The following is a 26,261-nucleotide window of genomic DNA, read 5'->3' on the forward strand; positions in this document are numbered from 1 at the left end:
GCCCAATGAAGTTTGAATGCTTGGTAGTTTGGCTCAAGAAAAGACCTCAATGTCTAATACCTTATCTTGTCAAGTGATCTTCAGAATCTTCCTAAGGCATTTCAAATGGAAACAATTGAATTTTCTGATACGAAGCTGGTAGACTGTCCAGGTTTCACAGGCATATAACAATGAGGTCAGCATAACAGCTCTATAGACCTTGGTAGGCAGCCTCTACTCTTCTACTCTACCTCTTCTCTCCCACATTTTCTTTCAGAGCCTCACAAACCCTAGCTATCTCTGGCAGTGCATGCGTCAACCTCATCATCTCTATGGACATCCCTAGAAAGCATACTTCTCAGGGAAATGCCCTTAACCACAGCATTCAGAGTTTCTCCATTTGCTTTAACTGATGGTTCTACCTACATATGGATATTGTGATGCTGGCTGGTGGAGAAACTCTATTTTCTTGGTGTTAATCATCAAGTGAAAATTAGCACAAGTCACAGAGAATCAATCTTTATTCTCTTGCATCTCAGTTTCAGAGGCTTCATTGAGTACACAATCATCTGTGAGCAAAATGTTGTATGCCAACTCAACTCTCCCTCCACTTTAGTCTTGGCTTATATAAGCCTTTTCAAGTTAAATAACTTACCATCAATGTGGTAGGTGAGGCATCCAACAATATAGCTGAAAATATGCTGAAGGCATGAGAGCAAGCACACAGCCTTACTTCATCTAGTGGTAACTGATAAAGCTCAAGAGCTTTGAAAGCCTCATCCTTTATCCAGAACCCATGCAAGTATGCCACCATGGAGCTAGTGAACAATACTGATGAATTTCTCTAGACAACCAAATTTTGCCATGATCTTCCACAGCCCTCACAATAGGCAATATTGAAGGCCTTGGTCATATTGACAGATTTTATGTACAGACCTCTGTTCTGCTATTGAGTGTTGTTGAGTAGGGTAAAAAGTATCTATGTATTCTGAAAGTTGATTGGACATTCTAGGAGCCTCCCAACCAAGCTCAGTAGTAATACATGCAGTAAAGAGGGCTTCTTCCTTTTTCTTTTTGCTAGAGGGAGCTACTCTATAACCTTTGCTGCAGACGCATACAGGAGTAAGCCAGATCAGTGCCAGGTCTCATTGGGAGAAAGTGAAGCTCCAGCTCTTCCCCCATAATATGTGGTGAATTTATCAAGGTAGCCAGATTACCTGGGAATATTCTGGCACTGAGCTTAGTCCCTAATAAAAAGCATGTGCAATGTAAAAAAAAAAATGATGAAAGGGTAAACATTCTTTGCCTACAGTTGAGTACTCTTCTATAGGACGAGGCCTGTTTAGTCTGATTTTTGAAGCTTTTGGAGATATAACCTAATTGCTAGAAATTCCAGTAGGTGAGAAACCTATCCTCTCTTCTGCCATTTTATCTCCTCTTCTTTGCATGGGACTAAAACAGAAGAGACTACCTCTTAAATTATTTTCCAGAAGGGGATTTGCTAGCTATCTTTGAAGAGTTTAAAAATGTTGGTCTGCTTGCCTCCAGAGGGCAAAACTAGGAGTAATGAGAAGTCATAGAAGCATATTGAGGTTTGATGTAGGGAAAAACTTTTGAATAATTAGAGTTATCCAAAAGTGGAATGGGTTGCCTCAAAATACTTGTTCAGGTACTGGTTAGACTAAATGCCCTCCAAGAACCTTTTCAACTCATAAAAACTGATTCATTGAAAGAGATATAGTTACTTGTGCATTTGACATTCTTTTCAAACAGACTAATAAGTTCATATTAAAATTAAAATTTTATTTTTTGTGCTCTCTTTAAAAAAATTTTTTTTTCCTTCTCAGCCATTTACTATCCTTGTCATAAGGCATCAGAATTTTGTGAAAGACTCAAAAATGTACACTAGAGATGGTAAGGAGTTACAGAACCAGAGAAAGCGAGTAGAAGGTGGCTTACAAATAGCCATAAAACCTATGTTTCTGTTTTGGAATTTTGCAAATAAAGTAACTACAATGTGCACATCCTTTGTTTGACCCAGGTATACTACCACTAGGCACATACTCCAAGGAAAATATTGATAAAAGGGACCCCCATCAAAACTATGAATAATAAATATTGAATTTATTATTTCTCAAATTTCTTCACCTTGTCCCCTAACTCTGATCATTTTCCCAACTTTATCCTGAGATTTGGGGAATGATCATGGCATTTCTACTAAAGCAGCTTGATGGCATTAGTGGAATCTCCTCTTACTAAGAGTCATTTTCTTAATTGAGACAGTCACATTACCTTTTATCCTGACATTGTTCTCTGTTTCTTTTCCATATGATTTATTTCTGGAAGGAACCTTAGAAATAATCAAGTGTAACCCCTCCCAGTTTTGAGGAAACTGAAATTTGAGCTAAATGACTGACCTGCTAGTTGCATACAGTAAAAATCTTTATGTTCTCTGGCCTGTCCAATTAAGGCAACATGGACAGGTGAAATTGACTTCCTAACACAAATATTCATGTCCCCAATCACAGATAGTCTCCCAAATGCTGGCTTCCCTCCCTTCCAGACTTCCAAGGTTCTCTAACCTGCAATTTATTGGCCTTACCAAGTCTCTGTGTCTGCCTCTATCACAATCCTAATTAAGAGCAGTTGGCCTTCATCTTTTCCATAAACTCATCCAGAAAGAGAAGTAATTCTGAGATTTTTCCTTTTTCTCAGTTTCTCCTATTTAAGTTCCACATATATTGGTAGATGAGCTAAACTTCAGCCGGCTGTTATGCATCCCCACCTGGAAGGCACTCTGTCCTTGCCTCTGCCCTGTAGAGTCCCTTTCGTCATTTAGGATAGAGCATAAACACCATCTTCTGCATGAAATCTTTGCCAATCCTCTACCTGCTAGTGCCTGCCTTCCTAAGTGCCTTATACTTCTTATCTATCCATCTATCTATCTATCTATCCATCCATCCATCTATCTATCTATCTATCTATCTATCTGTCAGTCATCTGTCTGTCTACTTGTCTTTCTACCTACCTACCATCTATCTGTCAGTCTGTCTATATTTGTGCTGTATGCATATTTGTACTTGTCTCCTCCTTTAGAGTCTCCTCTCTTCTGTGAGTAGGGATTATTTCATTCTTTGTACTTTGTATCCCCAGTGCCTAGCACCAATGCCTGGAGCACGGTAGTTGCTTAATGTATAAGTATCTGTTGATTTCATTGTTTGTTTAATACTTGAATTGCTTCTACTAAGAGGTACAGTACTTATATTCTTGCACTAAGGGACAAAGAGAGCTCCTTTAAGTTTGACCTCCAGAATAATAAGTATTATTATTACTATCACAAATGATATTGCAGGGATTGTGCTAGGGGACATAAAGAAGAAAAAAAAATTTTTTTTAAACCCTTAACTTCTGTGTATTGACTTATAGGTGGAAGAGTGGTAAGGGTAGGCAATAGGGGTCAAGTGACTTGCCCAGGGTCACACAGCTGGGAAGTGTCTGAGGCCGGATTTGAACCTAGGACCTCCCGTCTCTAGGCCTGGCTCTCAATCCACTGAGCTATCCAGCTATCCCCAAAGAAGAAAATTTTAAGACCTACTGCCTTATGTTAGCTCTTTTGGGAGTGAGTCTCTCTTGACATTGTTTTACAATCAGATAACTAACCCCAGGCTTCTTCTATACCCTGAAGGAAATTCTCATCTCCTTGTTCCTAAGGAAGAACCTTTAATATAACTACACTTTGCCCCTCCCCCCTGCTTCTTCCTTTTTTACCACTCAGCTGTGCATTCCACTTGTTTCCCATTTCTTGTATAGACCATCTTCTCTCTACACTCACTTCATTCCTTCCACCACTACCCTCCCATACACACACATTTTCTGTTCTGATGCTTAACTGAAATATTGTTGTAAATGCTTGCTTCCTTGTTTTATCCCATCTTCTTTTTTTTTTTAACTCTTAACTTCTGTGTATTGGTTCATAGGTGGAAGAGTGGTAAGGGTGGGCAATGAGGGTCGACTTGCCCAGGGTCACACAGCTGGGAAGTGTCTGAGGCCAGCTTTGAACCTAGGACCTCCTGTCTCTAGGCCTGACTCTCACTCCACTGAGCTACCCAGCTGCCCCCTATCCCATCTTCTTAATCTCTGTGTTGCCTTAGTTTCCTGGTTCCTATCCTTTTTTTTTCTTTCCTATATTTTCTCATTTTTTTAAATCACATTTTAACACTCCCTTAAGATTCCCATTTCCTATTTATGACACCTCTTCCTTTTTTCTTATCTACTGCTACTGCTGTTGGTTGTGTTTCCGATATTGATAACTAAAATCATTTTAATGAAAATTTATTAAGTGTCACTTAGGTGTAAAGCATTCTTCTTAGGTATTGGAGTTAAAGATAAAAATGAAACTTGTGACTACAAGTACACAGATGACTATTAGAAAAGGTAGGGAAATGAAATGGAGGCAAAGGAAAGATGCAGACAAAATGATCTAGTATATTTGAGAAGGGAAAGAATAATTTTGTTTGGGAGGAGTAGGGATGGGAGACTCATGGAAGGAGAAAGTGGCCCCTGAGCTGATCTTTGAAGGAAGACAGTGAATCTGAAAGTTGAAGTTGAGGAAGAAAGAATATTCTAGGCATAGGGGACAGACACTATAAATGGACACAGGTGGCAGATGACCTTTTGAATTCTGGAAAGTTTAACTGGAAGGAAGAAAGGAAATGAGCATTTTTAAGCTTCTGCTATGTGCTATGCATTTTACAAATATTGTCCTATTTGATCCTTACAATAACTCTGAGAGGTAGGTGTTGCTATTTTTCCCATTAAACAGGAAAGGTAAGTAATTTGCCCAGGTCACATAGTAGGTGTCTGAGGCTGGGTATGAAATCCAGTGTTCCAGACCTAGCACTTTCTAACCCAAACAGAGAGTATGTAAAGGAGAAGCTGTGAGTGGCCAATAGGAGTCAGAAGACGAGTTTTGTTTTTAGTTTTTTTTTTTTACTCCTTCCATCTTAGAATTGATACTAACTATAGGTTCCAAGGCAGAAGAACAGTAAGGGGTAGGCATTTAAGTGACTTGTCCAGCATCACACTGCTAGGAAGTATCTGAGGCCATATTTGAACCCAGGACCTCCCATCTCCAGGCCTGGTTCTTGATCCACTGAGCCACCTATCTAGAAGATAGAAGTTTGAGATATAGGTCTTAGTTTCTTCACCTCCAAAATGAGTTATTTAATCTAAGTAATTCTTAAGATTCTTCCCCATTCTAGTGCCCTATGATTTCACTATAAAGGCTGTCTTTATTTTAATCAGATCTCACTCATGCAAAAATGTTAGTCAGAGTGTGCAGCATGATCTGACCTCATGCCTCAACCCCTTGATGCTATGTCAACTATTCAGCTCAGGTGAAGGCTGGAGACTAGGCTGCTCCACTTCCAAAGGGAAGGACATAGAAACTGCAGCAGTGGAGGTAGCATGGCAGGGAATTCTGTCATCACTTGGAAGAACAGAAGGTAAAATGGTGCTGCCATGAATGCAGGAATAGAGTATGATGGGGGGACAACAGTAGAGAGGGTATTTTGTTCCAAGGGGTCCTACCTTTATGGATCACTGCCTTTGAGATAACTTCACAGCTGGTGTCTGGAGTGTTGGCAAGAAAATGAAATGGCTATGTATGGACAGAGAAGCAGAAATACTTGTCTGGGGTAGATTTGTCTAGCTATGATAAATGTCTGATTCAGACTTTTCTTGTGAGAATGCCTATATGTATATTCTAGCAAACACATAGTTGAAAAATCATCCACCAAAGTGATCATCCTTAACCTGTTTTTCTCCTTTCCTTGGCAGAGTGATGTAAGGATCAAATTTGAACACAGTGGGGAAAGGCGGTAAGTCTCCCTTCTCCCTGGTAATCAGGGCATAGGTTTGGTAAAGTTCTTAGGACATTCACTGCCCAGGGGAGTGAATCTTCCCATAGTGGGTGGTCTTTGGGTTCAGGGAGATGAGGCTCAGAAGAGTAGTGACTACACAAGGGGCTAGGCTTTCCATCCATTCTGGAAATTTTTACTGCATCATTTTAACTTATATTCCTCTATGTTGAAATTGGGCCCAAGTTTGCATTGCTCTTTTGTTAGTGGTAGCAGTTGGGGAGAAAGCTAAGTCCCATATGAATCCTGCCTTCGGTATTCTCTTAGCCTTCACTACCTGAAAAGTATGAGAGACGGCAAGAGTCTGCCATGTGATTGGGCCTTTCTCACTGTTGATTCAGAAGCTCTTGCTTTGTTTGCAGTATATGCTCTAGGGTTAGCTCACCCCAAAGCATGGACTTCTGTGAAGTTAGAATCTTTTACATTAAAAACTACAATTCCCAACTCCCCACTCTCCTCACCTTACATGCCGCTGACATAGGGAGGATATAAATTTGGTGTAGCCCCGCCTCTCTCACTCTTGTCTTTCTATTGGAGCTTTGGTGGAGTGGGCTTTTTTAAAACAGGCAAGGAAAGCTGGGTCATGTGGACTTATTTTGTTAGATAATTACCTTTTTATTCTTTTACTCCTAGTGATTATTAATAAACTATAAAATATAACACTTGGAGTATTGGATATTAATTTAAATCCTATACCTCTAAACTTGAAGAGTTCTTAGCTGCACCAATCATGGGAGGCTTTATAGGTATGACAAGGAGACAGAAAGATTTCCTTTCTGTTCTGTTGAGAGAGCCTTTTAGTGACAAAACAAGTGGATAGGATGTTATTTTTTTTCACCTGCCTTTTTTCCATTGCTTTTATTTCAATTGTCTTGCATCATGAGATAAGGAAATAGTTTTTAGTGGTTAGAAATAGAAATTACCTTTTTTGAAGCTAATTATTTCTGTTGCTGTTTTGGGGGCTCCAAGAAGGTTCAAGTCTTGGTACTCTAAATTGTCTTTCTCTTTTCATCCACCCTTCTCTCCTCTCTGTTTCTCTCTCTGTTTCTTTGTGTCTCTTCCTCCCTCCTCCTACTCTTTCTCTGTCTCTCTCCATCTGTCTGTGTCTGTCTCTCCCCTTTCTCATCCCCCCCTTATCTCTTTTTGTCTCTGTCTCTTGTCTCTCCCTCTCTCCCCATCCCCTTTTCACCCTTCTATTTTACTCTTTCTTCTGCCTTATTTCTCTTTATCCTTCACCCCTTCCCAGCAAGGTTCTCTATACATTCAAAGAGCCTAACTGAATCTGTGGGAACAGTATTTCCCTTGGTGTAAGAGTTCAATCTCCTTTAATTGTCAGAGCCATATAATCAACTCTTGACCTATGTAATATAGTCAATGGTAGTTCTTTGCCTACTGGTTGTCTCCAGGCCACTTTGAAAATTGTCTTGTGTGTGTTCTCGGAATAGTTTCAGTTCGTTTCCTCCCTAAATTCAAGAGAAACAACTTTGAGTACATGTGACTCCGTAAGGATGGTGGTTTAGTTAGTTCCTATAAAAAACACATGAAGCTACAAGCAATGGAGGAGATGAATGACTTATTTTAAAAGTAACTCAGTCACTAATTTGAACCATGGTTGTTCTTTGATGTGTCTAATAGTGTTGTGGCCACTATTAACAAGTGAAAATACATTAGCCATTAAGCCTGTGCCTGAGAAAAGCATGTTCATTTTATTTTTGCCAGTCTGCTGTCATGCCATGTTAGAATTCAGTGCTATTCTCAGATTTGTAAAGCGGACAAACCCACTTAACTGTGTTCTGAATTCCAGCCCCAATGTTTGGTCTCATGCTGCTTGTTAGTAGCCAGAAATTAATTTGTCACTCTAGTATCTTTGCTTTTTACACTTCTGTCCCAAAGTAGTGTTTGAGAGAGCTTGGACCAGAAGAGATTTTTCAGAAGAAAAGTTGAATAAAAAGCTCAGCTAGTGAGTCTAATTATGCAGTTACACTTGCCCAAATTCCTCCTTCCTAAAGTGGTATGCAATTATAGTGAGCAGACCTGAACTGAGAAAGTGAATGTGTGTTTTGGTATCAAAGAAACTGCCAGATCTAACCACAGATATTTAAGGTGGTCATGCAGGAATGGACTTCTGAAGTACTGAATGGCAGAGATTTAGTGTCATAGTTTTGGAAACTGCATACTCTTTTATGGAGCTGCTTGTAGGGGCAATGGCATTTCAGTGTTTGTGTACAGTATATGTGTATTTGAGGCCTTTATGCTGGGCTTAAGTGTGCCAATGCCAAGTTCAAACTACCTTATATCAAATGACTCTAGTCTTATGTGTTGATATCCTCTAAAATTTCATTTTTATTGATATTGTTTGTTGTTACATCACTTACATCCACCCCTTCCCCAAGGGTATCATCCTTTATAATGAAGAATTTAAGAAAGAAAAGGAAGGAAGGAAGGAAGGAAGGAAGGAAGGAAGGAAGGAAGGAAGGAAGGAAGGAAGGAAGGAAGGAAAAGGAAGGAAGGGAGGGAGGCCAACCAACCAACCATAGGGCAAAACTAACTAACCCATCCAAAAATCTGAAATTATCTGCAATGTTCCACATTCATAGCCCCTCACCTCCACAGAGAAGAGAGAGGCATCTTCTTATATTGCTTCTTTGGGACCAACCTTGCTTTTTGTAATTTCATACCATTCAATTTCATTTGTTCTTTCCATTTACAATGTTGTAGTCATCTTCCTGTTTCTACTTACTTTAGTTTTAAGGTTTATTTAGGGTCTCTAGCTCTTTTTGATTTACCTTAGTTTGCTTAAGATTGGCTGAGAGTAAGAGGCAGAGAAGAGTGATTTCTTCTCCCTTCCCCTCAATTTGTCCAGAGGCTTTTTTTTAAAATGTTAAACATCTTCAGAACATGAAAATATACCTTCAAGTAAACTTTACTGAGAGTTAATCTTTAACATTAGTGATGATACTTTAAGTTAATATGATAGATTTAAAGGACAGTCCCCAAAAGTTTGACCTCCCAGCACCATCAGTCTGCCCAAGAAAGTTGAAGAAAATATTGCTGCTTAAGAATATTGATCCAGTACCTTTCTGTTGATGTTATAAGGCAGAAGGAATATCTGTAGTGTTGAACTGGAAGCTTAAGAATGACTCAGTCATAATTGTAATAATCAAACTTCGAGAAGAGTTGAGAAAAGATCCCTCCCTTTCTACTCTAGAAATGGCAGAGGGAAAACCATAAGTGTGGAATATTTTATATATGATCAGACACCACTGATATATTGATTATTTTTGCTGAACTACTTTTTTCCTTTCCTTTTTCATTCTTTGTAACAAGGGATGGCCCAGTAGGCAGAAATGGGGGAGGGATAAATTTTGAAATGGAAGTGATATAAAAAAGATACAAAAAGATTTTTTGAAGTATGACATAACTACTGCTCTTGTAGATGAGTCAAATTAGCAGTATCGGTTATTAAATAAAGGAAAATAACTCCTAAAAGGAAAATTTAAGGAAATTTGTACTTCTTAGGATTCTTTTCTGAACATCAAATCACTCAAGCAACAGTCTCAGGCATCTACAAAAAGGACAGTGGAAGAAGCCTTTCAGATCACACATCTGACTCATCTAGTCAGTCTTTCTTGCTCTTAATCACATCTTCCCCTTCTAAATTTCCTGTAGTATTTGTGCCATAACTTTTTAAACTTCACAAATGTGAATGGTGTGATTAGACTTGGTCTTGGCAAATTTGGGCCATGTAGAACTATTGTTCTACAATCTTTTTGGCTGTGATGCTGGGGAGACTAATGTAAGCATTTTGTGAAGGTGGCCATTTTCTGCAAGGAGCATCAACATGGGGTTCAGAGTTTGGAACCCCAAAGAAACCAGGAGGCAGTTGAGAAGCAGTTAGAACAGCACTATAAAAGGAAGAGAACCCCAGACAACTCAACTCAGTCCTGAGTTTGGGTGAAGGGTGGAAGGGAGATTCTAGGTAGGACTCTCCATTGAACCCTAGATAATTATTCTCATCAGGATTGTCATAGCCTGATCTATTGTGCTGATTCAAGCTGTATCTGCCAATCTCTGCTATTGCCAGCACTCTGCAGCAGATATATATTTCATCAATTTATACCAAGAATAACAAAATCAAATCATCACTGAAGATCTACATTTTATACCTGTTATCATCCAGTCTAGCTAGTTCTTCAATCCATTTAGCTAGATACTAGGAGCTGAAGTCAGGTATAGGGTGGAATGCTGTCAAGGGCTGTGCCCTGAGAAGGGGGCAGCTTACTTTCTAATCCAACTAGATAAAGTGTTAGATTTTCCTGATTCCTCTCTCCTTTCCCATCATACCTAAATTCCTAATACCCTCGAGTTTATACCTTCTTTTGATAAATTAAAGAAGTTACCTTGTTACTAAGAAGCCATTGGTCATCCTGTTGATTGGATTCAACATCTATCAGAAGAATCCCTCTATATTGTCTGAACTTGGCAGTTGGTGGGGACTCCTTTCTGAAAGGGAACTCTTACTGACTTCCACATAAAATCTTGTCAGTGAATTACTCCCAGATAATCAGAGATATCTGCTCAATTGGCAGACCACCATCTTTAGCCATACTTATCAATTAGAGAGATATTTAGTTGTTTCTCATTGGAGAGGCATAGGGCTTAGGCCCTCTCAGTTAGGATCCTCTTGGACCTGCCTGCTGGGGAACAGACAATCACTGAAGTCAGCCTAACCCCTGCAGGTGGTTCTGTGAGGCTGCTTGTCATCTGCAGCCAAGAGTATAATCCTAATACTAAGCAGTGCCCATATATACCATTGACTAATCGGAAGCATGGGAGAACACACCGATGAGAAGTGGGAGTGGGGAGGGTGGAGATGAAAAAAGAGAGAAGAAAAATAATTATCCTTCTGTATCTCATAACTTGCTGGGTCTTTTTTTGCTTTTCAGAATCATACCATTTAGCCGCCCTGTGAGATATGAAGATGTGGAACAGAAGGTGAAGACAGCATTTGGGCAACCCCTAGTTCTCCATTATATGAACAATGAGGTAAGGGAACAGAACGATGGTCCTGAGGCCAAGACGAATATAGCTCTCTATCTCCTTCTTCCTCCTTGTTCAGAGGAGGACTTTTTCCTAGGGTTTGGTTTTTTTCCCCCCTATTTTTCCCTCTTTTGAATACTTGATATCTGCTCCTTTCTCTAGGGGAGAAAATACAAGCATCTCCATTTCTCTCCTTCCTGTTCATAGTGGGCAACTCTGACTCCCATGGTGTGATCAGGGTCCTCTGATTCTCCTTTAAGCTGTGTGAGGGGATCTCCATTCTTTCCAGCTTTGTACACTACTTCCAAGAGGAAAGGTGGGCTCAGTATTGGGAACAGTGAGCTTGTTGGGCATCCTTATCTGAGAATCAGAAATGCAGGTTTCTATGCCCAGTGGAACTTCAATTTTTGATTATCCACAAGTAAATTTTCTGTATTGTTTGTTTCAAATCTTGGTTTCAAAATTTTACTGAAAATTAGCACCTACTCTGCTTTGGGACCTTAACCTCTCAAACTTTCCCCTATTTACTCTTATTTCAGATTTAGGAGTCTGTGGAAGAAGTCCTTAGTGGGATTTATGTTACATTTGACCTTTTAATTTCTTCCTTTGAGGGAAGGTTTGAAAAATGGCAACTCTGATTTGGTAGGTGCACTGTATAACTAAATAAACTATCCATATAGTTTTTGGGTTATCTGTGGTAAAGAGTCTCTGGGTGTCTGCATGTTAAAAAGGTGAAATTGAGAAAAAAAGGAATTTATTTTCAACATGAAATGGAGACTTCCACTAAATTATTCCTCTCTATGGCACTGAGGGGACCCTGAGTTCTCAGACTTGTGGAGTAAAGCTTTGGATGGTCCTCTCAAGGTGGAAAAACCTTACATCTGTGTCTGGTGGCAGATTATGTCTGATGCCTGAGGGCTAGCCTGGATTAGTATCCAGATGGATTTGCTCCTTACTAAGCTGGCTGTAGAGTATAGAATTTTTCCTGATTTGTCTGTCATAGCAGCTCTCACTCTTCTAAGTCATAAAGTAGTTGCTCTATGCATCAGTGGAGGGAGAACTCTCACTGACAGAATCATACATCTAGTCAAGTAATGAAATATTGTAAGGGTTAAATATTAATGATTTGACTAAAATATATGAAAATTATAAATAATGATGGTGGTTGCTGTTCTAAAGTATTATTGCTGAAAGTCAAAATGACTTTTAATAGTTTTTATTTACAAAAAAGGCAGAAAGAGTGAAAGTAGAGAAATACAAAAGGGTAGAGAAGGTATTTAGCCTATTCAACTAATTATTGCTCCAGTGCTTGACTCAGCCAGGACTTGTTGACCTTCAACGGGAATTAAACTCTCTCCAGAAGACAGGAAGGGAAAGCAAGCCATCCACTCACCCAAGTTCCTTCCAAGAGGCAGGTCAAGACAATAACTTGAGCTGAAGGTGGCTCCTGAGGCTGACTTTCTTCCTTGAGCTGAGCCAACCTTCTTCTTGAAACCGACTTCCTTCACATTTTTTTCATCATTTCCCTTTATATTCTTGATCTTTTGTTCTTCCAGATGAACTTTGTTATAATTTTTTCTAATTCTATAAAAAAAGTTTTTTGGTAGTTTGATAGATATGGCACTGAATAAATAGATTAATTTGCGTTCATATAATTTCTGTGTTTGTCTTGGCAGATAGATTCTTAAATATTTTATATTGTCTAGAGTGGTTTTAAATAGAGTTTCTTTTTCTAACTCCTGCTGCTGAGTTTTGTTGGAAATATCAGACACTTTCTGTGTAGTTTGGGACTTAAGACCTTGGAGAAGGGATAATATTTAAATTTGAATTCTAAATATTGCTTGTTCACGTTAGAGCATCAAAAATTGGTTATATTGCTTGGTAATTCATTAAAATTAAGAATGTCCAATCTTATATTTTCTGGGTCGAATTAAGAAATATAGAAAATCTAAAAAAGAGAATGAAATATATTTAGGATTAGATTCCTTCATGATGAATTCAAACAAACAGAATTTGAGTCAAGATCATAGAAATCCAGACTTTGGACTAATATTTAAAATATCAAAATAAGTACTAAAATCTTACCAAGTTCTTTTTTTATTGTCTTTAAATATGCCACATAATACAGTTTTGGGGTAACCCATGATATTAGGTAGCTGATTGTGTGTATGTATATATATATATATTTTTTTAAATTTTATTTTATTTTTTGCTCTTCTTTCACTTTAATTTTTTTTTACCTTCATGCAGATTTGGTTTTTTAAAATTTTTTTACATGATTCATGTTTTTACTTTCCCCTTCACCGCCCCCCCACCCATAGCCAACGCACATTTCCACTGGTTTTAACTTGTGTCATCAATCAAGACTTATTTACATATTATTGATAGTTGCATTGGTGTGGTCCTCTCCGTTCCACATCCCCAATCATGTCCTCATCAACCCAAGTGTTCAAGCAGTTGTTTTTCTTCTGCTTCCTCTCCTGTAGTTCTTCCTCTGAATGTGGGTAGCATTCTTTACCATAAGTCCCTCAGAATTGTCTTGGGTCATTGCATTGCTGCTAGTACAGACGTCCATTACATTCGATTGTACCACAGTGTATCAGTCTCTGTGTACAATGTTCTTCTGGCTCTGCTCCTTTCACTCTGCATCAATTCCTGGAGGTCTTTCTAGTTCACATGGAATTCCTCCAGTTCTTTATTTATTTAGTATTCCATCACCAACATATACCACAATTTGTTCAGCCATTCCCCAAATGAAGGGCATCCCTTCGTTTTCCAGTTTTTTGCCACCACAAAGGGTGCAGCTATAAATATTTTTGTACAAGTCTATCTATGATCTCTTTGGGGTACAAACCCAGCAATGCTATAGCTGGATCGAAGGGCAGTCCTTTAGAGCTCTTTGGGCATAGTTCCAAATTGCCATCCAGAATGGTTGGATCAATTCACAACTCCACCAGCAATGCATTAATGTCCCAATTTTCCCACATCCCCTCCAACATTCATTACTCTCCCCTGCTATCATTTTAGCCAATCTGCTAGGTGTGAGGTGATACCTCAGAGTTGTTTTGATTTGCATTTCTCTAATTATTAGAGATTTAAAACACTTTCGAATGTACTTATTTGATAGTTTTGATTTCTTTATCTGAAAATTGCCTATTCATGTCCCTTGCCCATTTATCAATTGGGGAATGGCTTGATTTTTTTTTTATACAATTGATTTAGTTCCTTGTATATTTGAGTGATTAAACCTCTGTCAGAATTTTTTGTTATAAAGATTTTTTCCCAGTTTATTGTTTCCCTTCTGATTTTGGTTGCATTGTTTGTACAAAAACTTTTTAATTTAATATAATCAAAATTATTTATTTTACATTTTGTAATTTTTTATAACTCTTGCTTGGTTTTAAAATCTTTCCTTTCCCAGAGATCTGACAAGTATACTATTCTGTGTTCACTTAATTTACTTAGTTTCCTTCTTTATATTCAAGTCTTTTACCCATTCTGAATTTATTTTGGTGTAGGGTGTGAGATGTTGATCTAAACCTAATCTCTCCCATATTGTTTTTTAATTTTCCCAGCAGTTTTTGTCAAATAGTGGATTTTTGTCCCAAAAGTTGGGCTCTTTGGGTTTATCATACACTGTTTTGCTGACGTCACTTACCCCAAGTCTATTCCACTGATCCTCCCTTCTGTCTCCTAGCCAGTAACATATCGTTTTGATGACCACTACATGTGTCATCAATCAAGACTTATTCACATATTATTGATAGTTGCATTGGTGTGGTCGTTTCGAGTCTACATCCCCAATCATGTCCGCATCAACCCATGTGTTCTGATTGTGTGTGTATATATGTAAAAAAGATGAAACTATAGAGAAATAGTAAAAGAAGGGAATGGTAATGTGGTAATAAGGGTGCTTCAGGAGAAAAAAATGCATAGACCCTACAGGAAGTCAATGTTCCACATTAGATCTCTAAGGGAAGAAGAGAAGACTTTTCCCCAGTCAGTTCTCAGTGACTTCAGAGAAGAGAGAACCCTGTAACCACAATTGTTCTCTGCTACCTAAAGTCAGCTAATATACTATTAATGAGAGCTAGTTTTAGATAATAAAAGCATTCCAAAAAGTAAAATATTTTCTTTCTCAACCCACATATTAACCCAAAGCTTCATTTCTAAAACTTCCTTCAAGAATTACATCTCAGTAATATTTTTCAGATATCAGCAAAGTGAATTCTTAGAATAACAGCCATACTTGTATTCAGTATTTTTATAGGAAGACATTCTAAAACCTAGCATAAATTATGTTTAGATTGTCCATCATTTGGATGAATCTCTTATTTCATTTTGATCATGGTTTAAAATCTAAGGATCAACTCCTATTTTAATTAATACATTACTTTTTTCTTTTAAAGATCCCTTCACTATCACATTTTTTCCCTTCTCTGTTGTTTTTAGCACTCTAGCCCTATGTATAAAAAAATCCCCTGATTTCATGTCACTGAGATTAAATGAGTTAAGAGTTGGCAGTGTGTTGGAGTTAGTTAGGTTTTTAAATTGGTTTTCAGACTCCCAAGTCTAGTACTTTTCCTATGGTACTATATTGCCTGTCTAATATTTCTACTACTGTTAGTAAAACTATTGAATCATTTAAATAGTTTCTGTATTCTTTCCTAGTATTATGACAAATGCTCCTGCTTGGTTTGGATTTAAGGGTGCATTTTGGAAGGAAAAAAAGTCTTTGATAAATGCCTTTGGGATTCCTTTTTAGATATGTTAGGACTTATGGTTGTTCAAAGACATATTCAGGCTCTAAAATTGAATTGAATTGATTTTTTTTCATTCCTAAATATTAAGAATCTTCATGGACTTACGTTTTACATTATATTCTTTTTGTATATTTTTTGTTATAGCTTTCCATCCTGCTGAAAAATCAAGATGATCTTGATAAAGCAATTGACCTTTTGGATAGAAGCTCAAGTATGAAAAGTCTTAGAATATTGCTGCTGTCCCAGGATAGAAATCATGTAAGTAACTGCTAATCAAGTGAGCGGAAGACTGATTGCTATCTAAAGGCTTGCTATATGAACTTAAAAGAATTATGCATAGTTTCACCATTTTTCTAAGAGAAAACATGAAAGAAAACCAGCCCATCATCTTTTGTCATTCCACATTGTTGTAGGAACTATCCAGGTAGAATTATAAATCTTTACTCCTAAATAGGGAACTCATCTTGTTTTCAGGATTTGCTTGGGAATCTTTTGGTTCCATTGGGAAACCAGAATGTAACTACCTGACTTTTGACTGGTAAGGTCAGGGAAGAGGCCTAAACTCCTTGGCTCTTGGCTATAGGTAACTCTTAAAGTTTTTCATTCATTGGTCAATTGCTTGTTATTTTTTTTTAAAGTGCTATTTTTGTAGCACTTTAGTAAGTGCTATAATTTCCTTTTATGAGAATAGTAGTCCAGTGGGCTCTTAGACTTGTTCTAGAATGCAAATGAGTTTCCTAGTCAGCATAAGAAAAGAAAAAAGAGGCTGTTTACTCTTCATGGCTTTACTATTAGAATTCTTCCCTTTTCCTCCATGTTTTTCTTGTCCCCTTTATATTCGTGATGGCATGAAATGATAAATGTAGCTCAGAATGGAAGTAATCAAAGGGCATTTTTTCCTGGAAATTTTCAGTTTTCCTTCTGTTGCAGAAGCAATGTATATAGCATGTGAGAGGAAGAAACAGACTTTACAGTAAAGGAAAAAAATGTCCCCCTCTTTCTTGTTGGTCATGTCTGAAGCCAACATGAAAGATCCTGAGCAACATGAAAGATGTAGTGCAATTTGCATCTGGTACAGATTGTCTACAATCCGAATTTGAAGGGCTCTCTAACTCTAATACCTACAGCTCTTCAGCCAGCTCTGCCCTTCCCTTGAAACAGGTGCAGGAAGGAAACTCCCTAATGTCCAATGGAAAAAAGCCCACCCACCTGCATGGCCTGTTGCAATTCACCCAGCTGCTGCCTCCCTAAATGGCATACAGTTTGTATTAGCAATTAGAAGCCTGAGAATATGCATTTTCTTAATGGTCTTTCTTTTGGCATACACATTTTGTTCGACTGTATTCCATCTAAAACCTGTTCTCTAGTTATTGATGGATCTGCCAGAAATTTTTTTTGAAGCCCAGTTCTGAAGGGCTTCTTGGATTTATTACTATTGCTTGTGAGGGCAGCAAATAGTGGGTAATGGATGTTGGATGGCATCATTTGTTGACTTTCCAGCCCAACCTAATTTTAGGACAAGGCTAAGGAGCTTACTCTAAGCATATATTAACAAAGATTTAATATGGAATTGGATTGCCCTGCCTCTTTTCTGAAGCAGAGGGTCTACAGATACGATGTCTGAATTGAGGAGGGTGTTAACTGACTTTGCTAAAGTATACACTGTTTATGTATGTTGCCCATTTAGAATAAAAAGGATCGTTTTCTGGATATTCCCAGGAGTGTTCAAAATAGAAAATATCTTTTTTTAATTTAGTTCTTTTATTCAAGTAATTTGCCTGCAGACATAAAAATGGTAGTTACATTTTCACTTATCATATCAAATCTAAATTCTGCCCAGCTTCCAAAGCCCTCTAGCTCTTGTCCTCTTTTTGGCTTTCTTAAACCTAGTCTTCTAATATGTTCCATCATGACTTTTCATACAACCAGATTGGTTTCTTTACAAACCCTTGCTTGTTCTCACCTCTCCACTACTGCTTATTCCTTTCTTCTCCTGAAATACCCTCTCTTGTTTGTCCATGTTACTTTCTTTAAGTACCAGCATTCAAAAATTCTCTCTCTCATTGATCAAGGACACATGACAAAACCAGTGGAAATGTGTGTCGGCCATGGGTGGGGGGAGTGCGGGGGGTGAAGGGGAAAGTAGGAGCATGAAACATGTAACCATGTTAAAAATGATTATTAATAAATGTTAAAAAAAATTCTCTCTCTCAACATATTATCTCTGGGTGCAGGATGAATGACTACTGGTCATTAATATTGTAGACAGAATTCTGGGTCAAGTACTAAATGGCCTCTGAGTTCCTTCCAACTTTGAGATTCCATGATTCTGATTAACTCTTAATTCTTCTCTTATTACTCTTCTGTTCTATCCTCAGCCCTTATATACTTAGCAGTTGCTTAGTAATTATTCTGAAATCGTTCCACCAAGTGTATGTTTTGCCTCATCAAAGCAAGCTCTTTGAAGGCAGAAATCATCTTGTATGCATAGGACATACTCAAAAATTTTGTGAGGAAAGTCCAGATAACTCATCAAAAATTCTTTTTCATTGTAAAAGAAGATAAAGTTCAGGGGTGGTCTAATGATTAGAGAACTAGACTGAGAACGAGCCCATTTAGTTACCATTCTTGGCTTTCTAGCTGATGGAAATGCAGGGTCATTTTACCATTCCATGTCAGTTTTTTCACTGGATAATTTGGACAGTGTTTTCTACTTAATTATTATTGAATCCTAATGTAATAAATTTGATAGAGGATTTCTACATGAGATAGAGCCCTATATAACATGCAAAAGAGACACAATCTCTTTTCTGTGCAAATTTACCTTAATAATGAGATTTTACTTTTGGAATTTTATCAAATTGGCTTACAAATAAGCCTGCAATCTCGCAGCAGTGACTTTATCCCAAGTTCAGAATATTGTAATAGCCTCCTCCTTCAAGACATATTTCCTCTAACCTCTTGGCTTACTGTTATTCCACCTACTGATAATCCTACCTCATCTTTTCACTTCCTACAGTGTTTCCCCATCTTTAAAAAGTTATTACTGTGTCTGTCTTATTTCTCCATCATTCTTTTCGTATTCATATTCATATTTTTCAAATGTGCTCTTTTCCCTCTGGAGCAAGTTCTTTTCTAATTCTTTCTTTAGTTTCCTTCAATTTGGCTTCTGGCCTTACCATTCTATTAAAATTACCTCCTCAAAGATAAATAGTAACCCATTTATGGACAGGTCTCAGAGCCTTTATTTTTTTCCTAAACTTTCTGAACATTCTGTATTGATGTCCTCTGTCTCTAACATCTGTTGCCCTGCTAAATCTTGGCTGTTATGTTACCTTTCTAATTGAATTTTAGAAAGGATGTTTCCCATCTCCTTCTCCTCTCAATTTAGATGTTCCCTAGGCTCCTTTCTTAGAAGTCTTTTCCATTTCTAATCGCTTCCTCACATAGTGGCTCCTTTCAAATGTCTGCTTCTATTACCTAGATCCATATGATCCTCAAACTTATCTTTGTGTCCTTCTCTTTTCCTCTTTCCCCAGAGCTTTCAACTATCTTCAAGACATCTGCTGCCTGATAGCTTGGTGCTACCTTAAATTTAATATGATCAAAGCCAATCTCCTAGCCTTAAAAATCACCTTTCCCCATTCATTGTAGATGCTAACATACCTATTTCTCAAGTCTAAAGTATTGGATTAATCCATTGTGGCATTTCTTTATGTTAAGTCTCCACATACAATTCATTTTAAATCTGACCCTTTGCTGCAGAAATGGAATTTGTTCTCTGAAGAATGATGTAATAGAAACACAAAAGCTAATAGGTGAGAGATTATTGAGTCTGAGTCAGAGAAATAGGAGAAGAATGTGCCAAACCAAATCTTGAACAGGTGATTCTTTGCTCAGTGTACGGAGGCAGCTATTTGTTGACTTGATGACAATAACAGAAGGCTCTGTTGTCTTCCTGGAAGATGCATCCAAAAATCTAACAAAGAACCTCTCAAGGCTTATGAAAACAGAAGACAGTTACCCACTAAAGATTATTCACATGGGCACAAATCACATAGGAGCCTAAAAATGATTGCCAACAATTATTAAACCTTGGGCAAAAAAAAACAAAGACCGTACAGGCATGGACTGTTTTTCCTCACTGTTGTCCATCAAAAGAAAGAGATGCAAAAGAGAAAAATTAATTTGGAAAGTAAAGTGCTGGCAAAGAAGGTGGTATCTGAGAATAGGATTTGGATTTCTGGATCACATCATACAATGTAGGAATGACTAGTCCCCACCAAATATGGAGTATACCCGGCATAGATTAGTTAGAATGCTTTTTCCAGGTATCTTGCAGATCTAATCAAAAAGGATTTAAATTAAAAAGGATGGGGGTAAGGAGAAAATTGCCTATATATATCACCTAAATTAGACTCTAGAGAGTAGAAGAATAGCAGCTGAAGCACCCCAGAAATGCACAGAAGATAGTATCCAAGAAAAGAATTAATTGTACTGATTGGCCTCCAGTGTCTATACACAAATGTCCAAAGTTTAGGCAACAAATAAGAACAAGATGTTCTAATGTAAGGAGATAAATTTAACCTCCCAGGTCATCCATGAGACTTGTTGGGATAAAATCTATGCCAGAACAAGGCAGGGGAAGGAGAGGAGAGAGAGGGAGAGAGGGAGGAAGAAGCATTGTAAATTAAGAAGGGTGGCAGCTGGGTGGCTCAGTGGATTGAGAGCCAGGCCTAGAGATAGGAGGTCCTAGGTTCAAATCTGGCCTCAGACACTTCCTAGCTATGGGACCCTGGGCAAGTCATTTATTTCCCATTACCTAGTCCCTTACCATTTCTTCTGCCTTGGAACCAATACACAATATTGATTCTAAGATAGAAGATAAGGATTTTTAAAAAGGAGAGAGAACTTCAGGAACCCATAGTTGGAGGAAGCATGGCAGAATATTTGGGTGAAGGTCAAGGAGGGAGAAGCAAAAGTGATTTCTGCCCCCCCCCCCTTTAGAGTATACTACAGATCACCTAGACAGAAAGAGGAAACAAATGAAGAGTTTGAGAGCTCTGACACAAAGCCATGATGGAGTCAACCATCTATGGATGGAACTTTCATTCTGCCAAAAATGGAGCAGCCAATGATAATAACATCTTGACTTGTCTTAGCAGTCATTTAACCTTTCAAAAAGTAGAATAAGCAATAAGAAAAAATTCTGTTCTAAATCCGTTTACTTTGCATCAGTTCATACAGATCTTCCCAATTTTCTCTGGCTCCATCCTTTTCATCCTTTCTTATATCACAACAGTATTCCATATATGTAAATACCATAACTTGTTCAGCCATTCTCCAACTGAGAGCACCTCATCAGAATCTCTTTGTCACCTCAAAAAAGGCTATAAATATTTTTGTACATTCTTAAAGTTTGTTTAACCTATAGAACTAGCCTCTCCCCTTAGCCTACTCTATAATTCTGTCCTTTTCCCTTCTCTCCTTTCCTTCATATTTTCGGTTGTTTTGTTTTGTTTTGTTTTTTTACTAAACTCCAACTGAAATTGAGTATTTTACATTTATTGATGTAGGCCACAATTATTATTCTGAGTATGGCTTCATATATATGTATTTCTGTACTCAGCTGCCTTTGTATGCATATATATGTATTTTTTTCCATTCTTTGACCGGTTCAGACGAGTGTGAGGTTCAAGTGTCAATTGTACTTTCCTAACTCTTCCTCATTTGAATACATGTCTGTTTGTGCATCCTGATTATGTGAGGTAATTATCTTTTTCTTTCCCTTCTTCCCTAGTGTATTCCCATCTCCCCTCCCCCATCAGAGCACTCCTCTTCCCCTCTTGTTTGTCTCTTTTGACTTTTTGTCTTTTGACTTTTATTTCTTGTTTTTCTTCTATAGCTCACTTCTTTTCAGTTTTCCCCTCTAGTTTTCCTATTTCATTGATAAAAACATTTTACACCCTTTCTTAAAACCATCTCTTCTAGAAATTCTAATTGAGCTTGTGCTCATGTTGCATTTTTCTTTGAGGCTTTCATTATAGATGTCTTGGAGTCATTCTTTTCTTCTGGTTTTGTGTCTTTAGCTGTTACCTTGTTTACCCTGTAGCTTTTTATGATGAAATTCTTGTTTCATCTGTTTGTTCATTCTTCCAGTCATTTTCCTGACTTTGGAATGGATATTAGGGCTGGGTTCTGCTGTATTTCTAGAAAGAACATCTGAGTTGATTCTGTTCCTATTTCTTGGGGTATTCAGTATTATGTTACCCCCAAAACTGCTCAAGCAGGGAGCCTACAAGTTTTCAGTGCTCCCAAAGTAGTCTGATCTGGAGCTCTCAAAGTTCCTGATCTGAATTTGGTTGGGTATGACCAGTAGTAGTCTGCTTCTGGACTTAACCATTGTCAGGCATCTAGGAATCTCTGTTGCCTCGAATGCACTAAACTTCAGGCTCCACTTGGTTTGGGAATTCTTCCCTAGTTATTCCTCTGCAGGCTTTAGACTGGGCTAGAATTTGGAAGTGAGACTCTGCTCTGTTTTGGGGGTTGACGTCACACTGCTGTTGTTTGCCTCAGAACTTAGAGGATCTCTCATCCTTTGATCTATGCTGCTCCCAGGGTATAGGGTCCCTTGTGTAGTCTGTCCTGGATCTCTGACCAGGAATTGGGTAGTAGATGACAACTCTTCTAGTTGGTTCTGGTTCTTGCCCCCTGCAGAGCCCCAGTGTGTATTAGGTACTGAACTTGAATTTAAGATTGAAAAGATTTGAAGTGTGGGGTGAACCTGGGTGAGGAAAAAATACGGTTGTTTTGTTTTGTTTTGTTTTTTTACTAAACTCCAACTGAAATTGAGTATTTTACATTTATTGATGTGGGCCACAATTATTATTCTGAGTATGGCTTCATAGGCTTCACCAGACAGCCAAAGGGGGGATCCATTATATAATAAATGGTTAAGAACACCTGCTTCAAGACTTTTGTTCATTATTCCCCGATTGCTTAATATAACTTCATTCCTCCTACTTGTCACATAGCTACTCTACTTCCTTTTAAATCCTAGCTCAAACCTTACTCCCAGGAAGCTTTCTCTGATTGATTCATATACTTGCTATAATTTTTTAATACAAGTCCTAATCTTCCTAGTTATGAATCTTTTCTTATATTTCTATTTATTTATGTAAGCTATGTTTTGTTTTCCTTCCTCCCCAATTAGATTGTAAGTTCTTGAGTACAGACAATGTGCTTTATCTCCATTGCATTTCCTACGTACTTAATATAGTGTTGAGTCCTCTCTGAGTTTTTGCTCACTACAATGCTGTTCTATTTCTGACTAGAGACTGCATGCCTTCCCTCCCCCATTACTTGTCCGCTTCCTCAGTGGTAGCACATTGACTGTTTTTTCCTCTCTGGCTCTTGGCAGAGCTGAGTTGTTGTACCATGAAGGCTTCAGCAAGAGCTTTTACTTCCTCCTGGCACTGACTTCCTGTTAAAGCAGTAGGTACAGTTTGTCAAGACAGCCCTGTTAAGGTCCAGTTTGGGGAGACTAGAGCCGGTTGCTTGGCAATTGAGCTCAACCCCAAGTTGAATCTTTTTCCAGAAGTACAGGATAGAGTCTGTTTTGGTCGGGTAATGATTTTTCCCTTTAATTCTTTTGGGAGGTAGAAGAAAGAGAGAAGAAATATAAAAACTTTGACCCAGATAATTTATTAATCCTTAATTCTCACTCTCATAAGTCTTGTGGCTATTTCTTATTTATGATTAAAAATGGCTTGTCCTTTTCCTGAACTGAATTTGCTATATTCTTCTTGGATTGGGATGGAAAGGTATTTATTAGGCACTTTCTGTGTTCCAGGCATTCTTAAGCACGGTAAATAGAAAAAGTGAGAACCTCCTCTCTCAAAGAGTTCATTTTCTAATTTGGGCAGACAGTACATTTAGAAGAGTTTTACTGCAGAGCAAATGAAAAGGCTTAGTGCTCCTTAGAGTACCTTGGCATTGAAGATGACAGAGCCAAAGAATCCATATTAATGAATGAAACATTTATGCTTTAGCAGCAGAGCAGATGGCCTTGCTCAGGGGTCTAGAGGACACAGAGACAAAGAAGATGATAAGACCCAATGATAAGATAAAGATTAGACTTCATGATCTTTCCAGAAAGATTGTTGTCAAAAATCTCTTAACTGAAGTAGCATGAGTGGTCATTGATTGCTTATAGGATTTGGCTGTTAAATATGCAGTGATCATTCCCTTCTCCTCAAAGATCCAGGGACAGGCAGAGTCCTCAGGAGTCTTAACCCAAGAATGGCTGCAGAGTGGAGCTTTCTCATTTTTTTTTTTTTTTATTCTTAGATTTTAGGAGACCCAGAGAGAGGCCCTCTATAGGGGACTAAGAGAGACAGCTCAAGTTTGACTTGTATCTGCTGAAATAAGGGTAAACTGTTCAATTCCCAGACACAAGGTGGTCTCACCTCTGCCTGTGGTGCCCATTCCTCTCAGCTTGGTCCCAGACTCAGGATGGACTTTAGTGAACTTGAGCCAGAAAGACTTCCTGGGTCTTAGGAAGACAGATTCTAAAGGGCAAGGACAGAACTGAAACTGCCTTTCTAGGGCTAGAGAGGATGCAGGAAGCAGGGTTAGAATTTGGGAACCAAAGGAGACCAGAGGCATAGGCTAAAGGGAAGCACAGTTAACCAGAAATTCATAAAAGGAGATTGTTCAAACAATCTTTTTACACTCATGACCTTGCTCCTTGGGGATGCAGGGTTAGTCTAATCCTCATTGGATGAAGGGTCACTTGCCAAAGAGAGAGACGGCAGGGTAGGGGAGATGTTTTAGGATTATATCACCACAGTTCAGAAGGTTTGCTCTTGCCATCTTGGGAGCTTGACAACCTGAGAACCCCTATAGCTGCTTATCTTTTTGGTAGGCTATTCCTACTGTCTAGGTAAGTGATCTTGCTAATCAAAGCAACTAGAATAAAGGGGTCCTGATTCTTCAGTTTCTTTTTTTTCTTTTCTTTTTTCCTGGAAAATGTTCAATTGTGCAAAGGCCAGAGTCATATATATCAGGTGCTTAAAGGGTCGTTCACCCCAGGAAATTAACCTATTCAATGAGATAGTCCCAGGATATATGAGCCCATTTTTTCTGCCTCAATATGATTGGTCAAGTGTATAACTAGGCTTTCTCCTAAGTTCTATATCTCTTTGCCTCTCTTCCTAATTCTTCTGTGAGTGGCTATAGGAAAGCGTGGATTGCTCTCGGCCTACGTTGAAATGGTTTTGAAAACAGGGGCTAAATTAGTAGTGATACTGCCAAGGCTCTTAGCCCATTGGCCTACTGAAGAATGATCCCTAAAACAACCCTTCTCTGAAATTAAGTATGATTCTCAACCGATTGAACTGTGAGTCTTGGCAGTATAGCACAGTTGAGATCCTTCTGTCCTATTAATGAGTGACTATGGCTAAGGAGGTAATTTTGAGTGGCTCTTTAGGAATTTGGTTCCTGCTTTCTATAGTGCCTGGCAGATAACTTAGGTGTTGAAATAGTTTTGTTCTTCTCTTCAAGCCCTATGAAGCATTTGCTGGTGAGGGCTTTATAGATCTCTCTCTTACTACAGACCTTTATAGGGAATATATATGATTAAGTTTTCATCTTTTAAAATGTGATGTTATGTACCAGTGCTCATACACCATTGAGATCATTAGGTCACATCAAATAGCAGATCCTGTGCCAAAGCCCAAGGAACAAGTTTTTTTTTTGGGGGGGGGAATAAGGTTAGCTTATGAGTGGAGACACTAAGATCACTAAGAATATGAGCACCGTAAAATCCTGTTTTAATCTTTTCCTTTTACCCTTTCAGACCATTTCCTCTCCCCATCTTGGAGTCCCCAAGCAGGTCCGGATCAAAGCTTCTCAGTCTATGGGGGATGTAAATACCATCTATCAGCCGCCAGAACCCAGAAGCAGACATCTCTCTGTCAGTAAGTAGCTCCTTCTTTTCTCCACCTTCTCTATTCTCTTTCATTCCCATCCCTCTACCCTTTTCTCTCTCTGTTCTTTTCTACTTTTCTGCCACTTGTTGCTGGCTTAACTCTCTCTCACCATCCCTGTTCCCTGCTTTTTTTGTCCCTCCCTTTACTCTTTTTTTTTTTTTTAACATTTATTAATAATCATTTTTAACATGGTTACATGTTTCATGCTCCTATTTTCCCCTTCACCCCCCGCACTCCCCCCACCCATGGCCGACGCACTTTTCCACTGGTTTTGTTATGTGTCCTTGATCAAGACCAATTTCCCAATTGTTGGTGGTTGCATTGGTGTGGTAGTTTCGAGTCCACACCCTCAATCATGTCCGCCCCGACCCATGCGTTCAAGCAGTTGCTTTTCTTATATGTTTCCTCTCCTGCAGTCCTTCCTCTGAATGTGGGTAGCATTCTTTACCATAAATCCCTCAGAATTGTCCTGGGTCATTGCATTGCTGCTGGTACAGAAGCCCATTACATTCAATTTTACCACAGTATATCAGTCTCTGTGTACAATGTTCTTTGGGCTCTGCTCCTTT

The 26,261-nt window shown here is 38.4% G+C and overlaps 1 protein-coding gene across 1 annotated transcript in view; it reads left to right on the forward strand.

Moving 5' to 3' along the window:
• The window catches only part of MAP3K3 (mitogen-activated protein kinase kinase kinase 3), a 112,957-nt gene that overhangs the window by 27,167 nt on the left and 59,529 nt on the right, over positions 1-26,261 (forward strand). The window contains exons 4-7 of the mRNA XM_044673505.1: positions 5,818-5,858; positions 10,844-10,943; positions 15,845-15,958; positions 25,560-25,680. Coding sequence (XP_044529440.1) covers positions 5,818-5,858; positions 10,844-10,943; positions 15,845-15,958; positions 25,560-25,680 — 376 coding nt within the window. The remainder of the gene's footprint in view (positions 1-5,817; positions 5,859-10,843; positions 10,944-15,844; positions 15,959-25,559; positions 25,681-26,261) is intronic.

The sequence above is a fragment of the Gracilinanus agilis genome, chromosome 4 (genome assembly GCF_016433145.1).
Source record: "Gracilinanus agilis isolate LMUSP501 chromosome 4, AgileGrace, whole genome shotgun sequence".
Lineage (NCBI taxonomy): Eukaryota > Metazoa > Chordata > Mammalia > Didelphimorphia > Didelphidae > Gracilinanus > Gracilinanus agilis.